The 13717-nt window shown below is 30.6% G+C and overlaps 3 protein-coding genes across 3 annotated transcripts; 1 reads left to right on the top strand and 2 right to left on the bottom strand.

The window, feature by feature from the left end:
• Nucleotides 1–3497: 3497 nt before the first annotated feature.
• Kpol_529p30 (NAD(P)-dependent alcohol dehydrogenase) lies at nucleotides 3498–4580 on the bottom strand (the record flags this gene model as incomplete). Its single annotated transcript, XM_001644458.1, has 1 exon — nucleotides 3498–4580. One exon carries the CDS (start codon nucleotides 4578–4580, stop codon nucleotides 3498–3500), a length of 1083 nt encoding a protein of 360 aa, XP_001644508.1.
• A 2306-nt stretch (nucleotides 4581–6886) lies between these two features.
• On the bottom strand, nucleotides 6887–7519 carry Kpol_529p29 (uncharacterized protein; the record flags this gene model as incomplete). Its single annotated transcript, XM_001644457.1, has 1 exon — nucleotides 6887–7519. One exon carries the CDS (start codon nucleotides 7517–7519, stop codon nucleotides 6887–6889), a length of 633 nt encoding a protein of 210 aa, XP_001644507.1.
• A 2269-nt stretch (nucleotides 7520–9788) lies between these two features.
• PTR2 (Ptr2p) lies at nucleotides 9789–11621 on the top strand (the record flags this gene model as incomplete). Its single annotated transcript, XM_001644456.1, has 1 exon — nucleotides 9789–11621. One exon carries the CDS (start codon nucleotides 9789–9791, stop codon nucleotides 11619–11621), a length of 1833 nt encoding a protein of 610 aa, XP_001644506.1.
• Between the last annotated feature and the right edge of the window lie 2096 nt (nucleotides 11622–13717).

The raw sequence follows: 13717 nt of genomic DNA, 5'->3' as shown, positions 1-13717 counted from the left end.
TTATTGCTACAACTTTCAAAAGTTCCCGTGAAGGTTTTTGAAATAAAAGAGAGTGTGGTGAGATGTTGAGCATTTTGTTATTATTTTAGCTTAAAAGAAAAAAGAGTGGGAGCAAAAAAGAAAAGAAATTCCAGATTCACAAGTCGAAAATTTTAAAGCGTATCAATATACACACACAGCCCTCCCTATAATGTCCATAAACGCAAAAGTGCTTATTTATTTGAATATCGGTTGGAAAGAATAATTCGAACCCTAACATTAGCCTTTTTTAACTTTTTTGGAAGCATTAGAGATAAGTCAGGTCAAAAAATTAAGAAAAAAGAAATCACATCATACTATATAAAAGGAATCTCTATCGATTTACAGAAATAGTAAGTTAAAAATTTTGTAAAAGTAATTTCTGACTAGTGTTTACTTTATTTATTTTTATTTTTAACTAATCTCTTTACTAAATATCGGTTTTTTTGGGGCGATGAAGTTATTAATAAATAATCCCACAGATCTTTATGATAAGTGGGAAAATGAATTCTTCATTTCATATATCCTTCACTAATCAAACTTGGATTTGTTTCGTAGTACTTGGATTTGTTTCGTAGTACTTGCTTTTTATAAAAGTTACGCTTTCATAACTCAAATCTAGTAATTATTAGTTATTTTTTTAGAGGTTTTTCACGCCTCTTCATTCTTTTTCGAAAGCTTTAAGTCAAACAAAAAATGGAAGTGTTATACTAATACAAATGTGGACATAATTCAAATTTTTGGTGGATACACGTTGTCATACTTAGTACGAATGTTGTTGTTTACTAGGAAACTAAGTTTTGACTCCTAATGGTTATTAGGGAACTCGTGTTATAAAATATTATATACAAAATTAATTTTTGTACTAGACATGACTGTTGAAGGGGAAACAGATTTAATAGTGAACTATACTAACTTACTTTCTTGAAACCTATAAAAAAATTGTTTTCCTTGACTTTTTTAATGTTAGCTAAACTTACCATTGAGAAGTTCATGCAAATTCATCTGCTAGTTGAAATCAATTTGATTTCCCTCTGTTCCATATATTTTTTGTTGAACATATGTTATAATAATAATTATGGCCCTTTCTGTTTGCAGAAATATGAAAAATAATAGTAGGTTTGTCAGTAGCAGAAATTAAGCCCTTCTCCCGAACTCAGATTCGAAATTGATATTAAATGAAAATTTATTTCAACCTTTCATGAATCAATTTCGCATGGCTAGTTCTCCTTTCTGTCTGGACATTTAAGATCAACAACAATTCAAGTCATATTTTACAAGTTCTATTATGCTAGTCTAATGTGTAGTTTGCTAACATTATTATTATTATTTTATTAGAATTATTCTGTTGTTATTTTCTTGTTAGATAGTACTGGATTTCTTATATTTTTCTATATCTGCAATTAATCATGTTAAGTTAAAAATGAGACAAACCAGCATGTTTATCTGTAATTATAATGCTTCACCTTTATATATAATCCCTTCTTTGATCTATAGATTCAGAAGTGGAACAATTATTAGCGAGCTAAAAATCAATAGAAGATTCATTCACCATGCTAGAATCACCCCTATATTTTGAATATTAGAAACATCTGATATTTATTTCAATAAAGGAAAGCAAAAGTCTAAATTTTTATAGTTCTACTATGATTTAGATACGTTTCTGATGCTTTTCCCGGTTTGATTAAATAATGTAAAGAACGCAAGATTTATAAACAGATCTGCTATCAAGGATAATACTCCTCTTTGATATCTTAGAGAGAATTTGTAATTTTGTTAAATTTTTTTGGTATTAAACTTAATATTTGCTAACATTCACTTATGAAGATCTCCAGGTAATTTGTTTTTCAACTATTAGTTCTTTTTAAATAATATTGCGGTGTCCCTAACATATCAATGCCTCTATTTGTCTCAGTAGTCGTTAAATTTATATCATTCTTTCAAAAATAATAATAGCTTAATATGAAGTAAAAAAATATTTAATTTTGGTAATTAGTCAGCTACAACAAATATTTAAGATATGAAAATAATAACACCTCAATTATTTAAAATATCAAAATTGACTGTTTTATAGAATCAGATTCCGCCGTTAAATACCCATTACCTTATATTTAAGGCTTTTATGATTGTTTATATTTTTGTTTTCCCCCCATTGTAATACTTTCCGTAACGGAAGCAGTAAAATGCCAAAATTGAAGATAAATATAAAACAAAGACAATTAACATTAAATATGCTGTCGCCTTTGATTGAATACTTTATTACCTTCGGATATTTTATACAATGCAAATACTATTATTCTGATATGTTATGCTTAAGATACTCAACAATTCTATGATAGTTGTGATTGTTCTCTCAACAGGTCATCATTACGTTATAAGTCATTAATTTATTCATATTACTAATAAAATTACTTTCTGAGGTTCACTGATTTTATATAAATGTTAAAATAATTCTGACATTATTATCCAGTATTTCTTTTATATACATTAAAGAATATGCAAAGTATTAAAAAGGTATTTGTTTCTCATAAAACATCATTAGTAAAGTACAGTTATTTTTATATCTTCTTACTTTTTGAAAACACTGTAAACTGGGGTAAACTTACCGCATACCATCTACGTTATTTATTCTATTCAGCCCAATTTACGGTTGATAAACTAATAAATAATAAAAAGAAATTCAAACGAACTAAATAAGATTTGTTCCGTAATTAATCCATCTATAAAAATATAAACAGTAACTTATTTTATTAGGAGTGAATTAATTTCATTGCTTTTATTCATCTCATATATTGGGATTGATGAAAAAAGAATAGAAGACAGCAATCACTACAAATGTCCCCAAATACACCATCTAAATGATTTGATATATTAATCTGGATCATATGATGTGTTATATTTGGGATGATTAATAAATGTAAATCAACAGAACCATTTATAAGGAAAAAAGAAAAAATAAATTTTCTTAATTGAAACTGCAATATTGTTCTTGCCAATACGACATCTTGAATATATATCTTAATTAGTATTTTCTAGAATTTAAACTAGTCTTTGTATTATTTCGAGACTACTTCGAGGTTACTTCATACGAACCTTGAAAGTAAAGAAATATGTGTCACTACAAGAATGTTGTTAGATGCTATTAACATTGCTATTTAAAGAGATCATTGTACATTATTGTATATTATTTAGTATCTTATTTTGTACATAAAAGAGATATAGAACTACATTATTATTTACCAGTATATTTACTTTAACTTACAGATCTCCACCCTTAAGATCCTATAGAATAAACGCCCAACAGCCTTCATTCTAACGTATAACAAATTAAACATACAACTAAGTAATAATTACAGGCCAAATAATACATCTTGCTATATACACGTGAATTCACCAGGAAATTTATAATTTCATTACAAAGCATACTTAACTAAATATGAACAATGTCAAGGAAGCGCACTTTCTTAACCAATACAAAATTAGTTACCAAATTCTTTGTCGAAACCCATCAAAGTAAATCTATATCTAACTTGACCCTTATCCATTCTTTCGAAGGCTTCAGCTACACCAGCTTCACCAACTTGTAATTGTTCTACCCAAATTTTAATATCTTTGTCAACAACCAATTTTAGTAACTGTTCAATTTCTTTTCTTGAACCCAAAGCACTGTTACCAATGGTGACACCCAATAAACCGAACGGCTTCAAGGTTAGAGTTTCATCGATGGATGGAACAGAAATCGACAAAATTTTAGTGTTAACCTTCATGACTTTGATCAATTCATCAAAATTAACATCAGTCAATGAGGAAGCACAGACAACAATCAAATCTAAAGTATCAAAATATTTTTCAGTCCAGTCTTTATCCTCCAAAGTGGCAATGTAGTGATCAGCACCCAATTCCTTCGCATCCTTTTCTTTAGAATGAGAACGAGAGAATGCATAGACTTCAGCACCCATAGCTTTAGCAAATAGAATACCCATATGACCAATACCACCAATACCAACAATACCGACTTTTTTACCTGGGCCACATCCACCTCTCAATAATGGAGAGTAAACAGTGATACCACCACATAATAATGGAGCAGCTAGATGCAATGGCAATTCTTCCGGAACAGGGATAGCGAAATGCTCATGGACTCTGACGTGAGAGGCATAACCACCTTGAGAAACATAACCATCTGGATACGGTTGACCATAAGTGGTAACAAATCTAGGACAATAAGGTTCATTATCATTTTGGCAACGAGAACATTCCAAACAAGAGGCAACTTGGGCACCTACACCTACACGATCACCAATTTTGATACCAGTGGTACATTTTGGACCAACTTTAACAACACGACCAACAATTTCATGACCAACAACTTGGTTCTTAACTACTGGACCCCAATGAGAAGCGGCACAATGAATATCAGAACCACAGACACCACATGCTTCAATCTTAATATCAACATCCTGATCATCAAATTTTTTTGGTTCGTAAGTAACCTTTTTTGGATGTTTCCAATCTTCTGGGTTAGTTACACCAATACCTTCGAACATTTCTGGATATGCCATTTTTTTAGATCTTACTCTTTTTCTGTTTTCACCTTTCTTCTTATCTTTCCTTTAACGAAACGGAAAATTGCAGCAATTCAACTAGACAAACTAAATTCAACAATTTCAATTTATAGACAATTATAATGCTACCAGTTTGGCAATTATTAGTACTATAAAAAATATAAGGCCTCTTGTCGCTTTATATATAAGTTAATTTTTTTAACCTATCTTTTTCTATATGGCATCCCTCTCTATTTGAAAATTTCGAAAAGGAATAATATGAATTATTCCTTTCCAACATCATTAGATACATTCTAAATTCCGTTTATTTCCTTCCTCTCAGGTTTTTCCTCTCAGGTTTTTCCTCTCAGGTTTTTCCTGTGCTAAAATTTTCGTAATAATTATCTGTTTTGAGGTTCTTAAACTGTTTTATTGTAAGCTATTCCATAGATAATTATTATTAATTAATCTGCAGTGAAAAAAGCAAGGACGCCAAAAAAAGAAATGTCATTATCAGCTCGGTTTGATCCGGTGAGATTCCGAAAATGTACTTTATAAAATTTTTGATTATAAATCAATTATTTTCTGTAAGGGAATAATTTCATTAATAAATAATTGGAACCAGGAAGCGTAAAGAGTAATTATGATATTATCACATAGTAATTAGACACATCGATAGGTGATGAAACAGTCCAACAATCTTTTTCAAAAAATATCATTGTGGCAATTAGATTCACTTAAATATACCCCCCATATGAAACATTACATATGATTACCCACTTATTTTTATCCTTTTCTAATTAATATTATCATATTTAGTTAAATATACAATAAATAGTTAGCATAAAAAATTTTGTACATGTCAAGATAAGCTAAGTTTTGATATTTTAAGCTAACTATGATTACACATTAATAATATGTCTTCCAAAAAATAAACTGAATGCAGACAGTAAGCTTAAATCAACATACAAACTAACTTAAGTAGCAAAATATATTGATTCTAGAGAACGAAATCATTCGGAAGTAATATTAATAGTTATAAAGTTTGATTTGTAATTATCTATCTATATTCACAATATTTTATCTTTTACATTTAACTTTTAAAGTATTAGATATATCATAAAACTATCTTATGTATCTGTTAGATTATGTTTGCATAATATTATGAGATTAGGGGGTTTATCCCATTTCGTCAGATGGGAAAAATACAGCCGCGTGTATAAAGAATCAACTTATACATTGGTAGACAAGATTATATGTGCTCAAAAAATTTCATAAGGGCCATCTTATTTATAGTTATTTGGTTGCCCTTCAAGGGTACAAGAATTATACAGGTTGGGATGGTGGCGAGTGGAGGGTAGAGAGAATGCCAGCTTTAGTAATTGTGATAGAAAACGGTATTTTTAAAATTATCAAAATATATTTACAACTGGATTAGAAGTCATTAGATTGATTCTCTCTCAAAAAGAAGAAACTGGTTCCGGGAAATAATTTTATAAACCTATTATCTATTATTTTTTTTTTTTAATTTAATGCAAAAACGAATATATTAATGGTTAATAATATGTCGTACATATTTTTAAAGAAAACTCCAAGATTCCCCAATGTGATATAATGAGAATTTACAAAATAAGAAATAGTAAATAAAAAAAAATTGCTATTTCTCAAGAAACTTTTGAACCTTTTCTTCTTCTTTTTAAAATATCTAATAACTGCGATGACTTAAAATAATAAGTGTTGATTGTTAGAGGCAGAAAACAAACTTTTTTACTCTTCTTGTATTGACTCCACCCTCTCTTTTCATATAATTTGAGTCATTCTTATCCCTATACTTTCCTAAATGGAAATTTGGATATGAAATATTCTAGGTTAGCAAACATAAAGTAGAAATGTAGTGTGTATTTCAAAATGTTTAGATGATTCTTGCAAACATCAATTTTTATTATCTGTAACTTGCTTCAGCCTAAAGAATACTAAAATAAAGAAATCCTCCTGAATAAACTGTATAATGATTCAATTAAGATTACCTTTAGCAGTACCAAAAAATATATGTAGTCCTATTTTACCATAGATCGATCTGTCATCTAAAATTTAATCGATCCAGCAAGGAAAGAGGGAAAGCAAGCGATAACAAGTCATTTCTGTGGGTGTGTATGTATGTTTATGTGCATACATCTTACGTAAATATTTAAAATCAGTTCGTAAAGCCTGACATTATTTTTGATACATGCAAATTAAAGCCGGAGAGAGAGAGACGGAAAGAAATCAAACAAGAATTCCAACCAATGAGCAAAAGAATTTATCAGTTACTTACTACTTCTACCTTATTTCTTAGTTGTGTGTAGTTGTGATTGTGATTGTGATTGGAAGAGCAACAGAGAAAATGTTGATGTTGCTACGGAATTGTACAGAAGATCTGGTAACAACAACGTCAAGGAAAGTGTGGGGGGGGGGAGAGGCGACCTGAGGAAACAACAAGCAGAATGCACAAAGAGTTTATACAGTAGAGACAAGCAAGAGCCGAGTGGAAGAGGCAACGAGATGTATCGAGAAAGTAACACCCATTCACCATCGCATGGATGCCGTCCGAAACGCCGTCTCCATAGCGAGAGAAAGTTGCCGTGCGCATAAACGCCAAATGAGGAAGTTTTGACCGAAGAGACACCGAACGAAGCGACGAGAAGGCAAAAGCAAAGCAAAGCAAGGAAGAGATCAAGAGAAATTAAACGCGCCTCTTCTTTCCTTGTACCCCTGCGCAAATTTTTCACTGCTGATTGAACTGAAACAGAAAAGAAGACGAATAAAAAGAAAAAGAAAAAGAAATCTAAAATGTCTGAGTGCGTGTGTTGGTGCCGGAGGCCGTCGGGGCAACCGTCTGCAGATGTAGGCAGTATTACTCGTACATATATATAATAGACAAATTCGCGTATACTCACTGATAGAGGAGAGACGGACATAGACAAATTCGCGTATACTCACTGATAGAGGAGAGACGGACATAGACAAATTATACATGAACGTCAAATTTTATAAAAATGAAAAAATGAAAAAATGAAAAATTGGAAAACTGGAAATATTATTTTTAAATTATTTCAATTCTCTGCGGTTTCGTGTGGTATTTTAACGAGAAATGAGAAATGAGAATTGAGAAATAAAATAAATAATAAATGGTTTTCTGATAAGACAAAGAATGTAAGAATGCGTCTGCGGATAAATTACTGTGAATCACTTCAAACCAACAAAAAAAATAAAAAGATTTATACTGATATATATATGTTTTCTACCCACATTCATCTCTATTTTAGGCAAAGAGAGCAAAAGAGCGGAAGAGTATTATAAAAATAACCAGTAGCTACTACGTAAACTGTTTCGAATAAGAAAAAAATCTCGGAAGGAGAAGGAAAATACGTAGTGCTTGCTATTTATTAACTTTTGCTGAAGCTAAGAGGTTGCTGGCACTACTATTTTCTTTACTCACTTGTATCTTTTTGTCAAGTTCTTCTTCTTAATTTTTCGTCAAATAAGCAAGTAGAGCACTCAAGATTGTCTTTGTGGAAATTCTTTAATATTTTTGACCAGTAACTGTCTAGTCCAGTTACTACCGTCATCGTCGCCAATAAATCACCAATAGAAAGAGGTTTTATTCGAAGCACTTCTCTACACGAACAACTTGTCCTTTACATCAGTCTAGATAATTATTTATGCAATCTTTTTTTTTTTTTCCCAACTAAAATAGTGGCGTTTCCCTTTCAAGCACCTTTCTTAAGAATTAGAACATGCGATTAGTACTTAATAATATACTAATCATCAAGTTCATTTTATCTAGAGGAATAACCGCAATATGTATTCTATCTACCTATCTATATCCTGATCTATTTATCTATCTCGAAGTTTTTTTTTCTCTTTCTCTTTCGTAATGCAGTTTAATGAAATAATCAAGCAACTGGATTAATAGTAGGGATTACTGAGATAAATACTGATATCTATTCCAAGCTTACTTTGCAACCGCAGTGCTTGGTTGGCATTATCATTTATTTTATAATGTAATAAATAGTAATGACTGTATGATTTGATAACTTTCATTATTTTTCTACACACAGTTATCTACTAATTTAATTAATCAATGAATTGGCATTTTTTCTTCCCTCACTTCCAAATTGAAATATCTGAAGAAGTTACGGTTCAATTACAATAATTTATTTATATCTACACAAATTTTTCAACTAGTAACTTAGATTAGATAGCCAGCATCATACACAGACAGCAATACAAATGCAAGCTAATCCTTCGTGACTTTCCAATTTAGGATCAAAATTCAAGCGTAAAAAGTCATGGGACTTTTGTTCAGATCATTCAAAATGTCAATTGAAGATTTCAATTTCAATTACAAATTTGAAATGTATTAATCTCTTTATCTATCTCGATCCGTTACCGTTTTTCTTGAGACGAAATAAACTCTTAACAATCGTTAACGAGAACTTATCGTAGCTGAGCGTATGATTGATTGTATACAATTTCTTTGGTTTCTTGGACCAAAAAAAAACTTAATGATTTTGCCTGCTTTTGTTACCTTTGCTACTTGATTTAATATGTTGTCTATCAACTTGACTTTATCGATATCAGGTTGATATTCCTATGCGTTTAGAATTATCACTACGACAATTTGTTACCATGAATATAATTATTTCATCTTTTTTCTTCTTTCTTCACTATTAACAATTAGCAATTACCAGTATTTTTTTTCTTTTTCTTTTCTTTTTTCTTTTTTTTCCACTTCAAACTTTTTATCAATGTTCGAAATTATATACTGTCTCTCTCTCTATAAGGAGCACCAGTACTTTCAATATATTCATATATATATATAATTGGCGTTTATATTCCAAAATTTATCTTTGATTTCTTGTACATTTGCCATAAAAATTATCTAGCAATTTTTTTGTATTACTCATCTATCTCTCTTTTTGATCTATTTATCTCTTTGTTTTTAATATATAACCCAACAAAGACTTGTTAATAAACTTTTCAGGTCTCATAATAGATTTTGTTAGTTACTTGGCTAAATCGAAAATTTTTTAGCAAAAAAATCATCGTTATTGAAATATTTTTTTATTCAATTTTTTGAAATCGCAAAAAAAGAAGATAAATTAAATTATATAATATATTGCAAAAATCCTATCCAGAAGCATTAGGAATTAAACAGTCATACATATTCCGAATTAAAAAAAAATGTCTGATTCATTAACCCGAAGGACATCTGGTGAATTGGAGGATGATTCTTTTGCATCCCATATAGACTCAAAACAAGATCATGAAGTCAAAATTGTCTCTAAATTCGATAGTACCTCTTTACAAAATAGTGATCAATTAGAGATCACCAAAGTTGGTGATGATGATATTGAATATGATGATAACCAAGATTTTGTCGAGCCAACCGAAGAAGAAATGAAAACTTTAAAACATGTAAGTGGTAAAATTCCAATGAGATGTTGGTTAATTGCCGTTGTTGAATTATCCGAAAGATTCTCTTATTATGGGTTAGCCGCTCCTTTCCAAAATTATATGGCGAATGGTCCAAATGATACTCCAAAGGGTGTCTTAATGTTAGATACTCAAGGTGCCAGTGCTTTGTCTTATTTCTTCCAATTTTGGTGTTACATTACTCCTATCTTTGGTGGTTATATGGCTGATACTTACTGGGGTAAATACAATACTATTTGTGCCGGTACTGGTATTTATGTTGTTGGTATTTTCTTGTTATTCATTACTTCTCTTCCTTCTATTGATACTCGTGAAACTGCATTGGGTGGTTATGTCACCGCTATTATTTTAATTGGTATTGCTACTGGTATGATCAAGGCTAACATATCTGTTTTGATTGCCGAACAGATTCCAAGAACTAAGCCAAGAGTTATAACCCAAAAAGGTGGTAAAAGAGTTATTGAAGATCCAAATATCACCACTCAAAATGTTTTTATGTTCTTCTATATGATGATTAACGTTGGTTCTTTGTCTCTTATGGCCACAACTGAATTAGAATCTCACAAAGGTTTCTGGGCAGCATACCTATTACCTTTCTGTTTCTTCTGGATAGCCGTCGTGGTTTTGGTCATTGGTAGAAATCAATATATCATGGTTCCAGTTGGTGATAAGATGATTTCCAAGAGTTTCAAAGTCATGTGGATTTTGGTTAAGAATAAATTAAACTTTGATGCTGCAAAGCCAAGCATGAACCCAGAAAAGAACTACCCATGGAATGACAAGTTTGTAGAAGAAATAAGAAGAGCTTTAAGAGCTTGTAAGGTTTTCGTCTTCTACCCAATCTACTGGTGTGTATACGGTCAAATGATTAACAATTTTGTTACACAAGCTGGTACAATGGAATTGCATAACTTACCAAATGATTTCCTACAAGCTTTTGATTCTATTGCCATCATTGTTTTCATTCCAATTTTTGAAAGATTTATATATCCATTCGTAAGAAGATTCACTCCTTTCAGACCAATAACAAAGATTTTCTGGGGTTTCATGTTCGGTTCCGGTGCCATGATATGGGCTGCTGTCTTGCAATCATTTATTTACAAGGCAGGTCCTTGTTACAATATGCCAATGAAGTGTGCACCAGAATATGCCAATACTCCAAATCAAGTTCATGTCGCATGGCAAGTTCCTGCATACGTTTTAATTGCCATTTCTGAAATTCTTGCATCTGTTACTGGTTTAGAATATGCTTATTCGAATGCTCCTGCTAGTATGAAATCCTTCATTATGTCCATTTTCTTGGTTACCAATGCATTCGGTTCCGCAATTGGTATTGCCATTTCTCCAACTGCTCAGGATCCAAAGTATACCTGGACTTTCACTGGTTTGGCTGTTGCATGTTTCATCGCAGGTTGTTTGTTCTGGATTTGTTTCCGTAGCTACAACAACACTGAAGATGCTATGAATGACATTGATTTCATGGATGATGATGATGATAAGATCATGCCAACCGCTGGTGAAAAGACTAGTATTGAAGTGATGGAACCAATCACTTCATTTAGATCTATCAAATCTCTCTAATGAATTCACAAATTTAAGTCATACAATTGTCATAAACTAATTTTAATTAATGTAACATGTATCATAATAATTATGTATAATAAATTCAAAAAGCAAATGAACTTGTATAAAAGTATTCATATAAATATCTAGTCATATATACAATTTTGATCAAATAATGAAATTGACTCTATTGTTAAAGAAAACTTTCAGCATCTTAATCAAATGGAATATTTATTAATTGTTGAATAATAATTATTAAGCCATTTATTTAGTCGTTAATGAATATTCGGGACGTAGGCACCCTGGAAGTCAAGAAAAAATAGATCGGTATTTCAAGGTCAAAGCAACTGTGTTACTTGCCTCCCCTCAAGTGACAAAAACTATATCATCATAGTATAGAGGTGGATATATGTTATAACCATTAATGATCCGTATTTTATAATTTTCTTAAAACTAGTAAGAGTTACTAAATGATCAAAAAAGTTATTACTCAGAGCTTTTTCAGGTCAAACACTTATTACAACTAACTCTATTATCATTTCCTGTAACGACATAAAGAAAAATTGATAAACCAACTCGACATCTAATCGATGAATGGCAACTTTATTATTACACAAGTGAACAAACTATATTATTGATGTCGAATGAAGATAATCACCATGGTAACTTAGGAAAAGATTCAAAAACTGTATTTTGTGCATTCAGTCATGTGAAATGACTGTGTTGTATTCTTTGTTGTGAATTCTTTAGTTGTAGATATCTAATAATTGTATGTTGATTATACAAGCACATATTTCAGTGATCTATCGTCATTGAATACTATTCTTTTATAAAAATTTTACTAAAAAAGCCCATCAATTTAATATGCACCCAGAGTGTACATTAAAGGGAATATTTTTAAAATCTACATTTTGAGATGATATATTTTAATTAACATTTCCGTCATTGATGTGCAGTGAAACAAATCTATAATTGAAAATGGGATATCACATGAAAGAAAACTCCTTATTAAAATTAATAAATAGTGTTTATTTTAGTTTAAGTAAACTTTCCATTGAATTATAATTCGCTTTCAGTTCTTAAAAAAACAAATCTAGATAAAATGCTATATCGTCACCAATCGAGCAGTTAGTCAAGTGTAGCATGAAAAAGACAAAATACACCAAAAGTTTAACTCTCGAGTTAGAATCCCTCTGATATTATTCCTTTTGCGTAAAGGAAAGGTTTAAGTTCTTCATCAACAAGAATTGGTTGGAAGGTATTTAACTAAATTTATTATATCAAACTAAAGTAATAAAAATATACCATTAAAATTAGTTTTGCTGTTACCTCCTCTGATAAAAAAGGTTTCAAGTATTGATCTATAAATATAATAAAATGAAACACACCTATACGGTATCGGTTAAAGTTGCTTAATTTTAATCAATAAATTATTTGAATCATAGCCAATTTCATATTCCTATCTAATTATAAACTACGTAATTCAATCCATTCTTACAAAAATTTGCTCTGCGATCAATCGTTTTATCTTCACTTGCAAATGCAAACTAACTTTACTAAATACACAGTTCAATTGTTAAAGCAACCACAGCCACGTATTGTCGCAGGAATAGAATGTCAACGTAAAATCACACGTAATTAACTACCGTATAGTAGGAAAAAAATACATGTTCAACAGATCAATACATTAAACTGCTATATTATGCTTTTCGAAACAAATTCAGTTTACATCAAGAAACAGTCTCCTAAGATATGTTCTTACAAACTAGATTAATAATCAACTAAAGATATATAGAAAGCGCAATCAGAAGGGCAAATGAATAACGAAGAGTGAAAAAAAAAACATTATTTTAGGAGAGAATTACTCCGAAACCCTCTTGATGCCTCAAATAGTCTATTACGGCTTCAAAGCTAATTGAGAGTTTTGAACTTATGTTTTCAATCTAATTCAATTTAACTCAACTCAGCCAGCCATTAAATAATAGTAACCCATTAATTATTATTTTATTTATCTCTATTCAATTCCAATCGTCATAGCAGAGTAGAACATACTATTAAATATGAAAATTACTACTGCGATTCCCATCAATCACGTAGAAGAGAGGATTGAGGAA

This window comes from Vanderwaltozyma polyspora, genomic scaffold, assembly GCF_000150035.1.
Source record: "Vanderwaltozyma polyspora DSM 70294 KpolScaffold529 genomic scaffold, whole genome shotgun sequence".
NCBI classification, from domain to species: Eukaryota; Fungi; Ascomycota; class Saccharomycetes; order Saccharomycetales; family Saccharomycetaceae; genus Vanderwaltozyma; species Vanderwaltozyma polyspora.
Note: the sequence above shows the minus strand (reverse complement) of the source record. Positions and strands in the feature narration are given on the sequence as shown.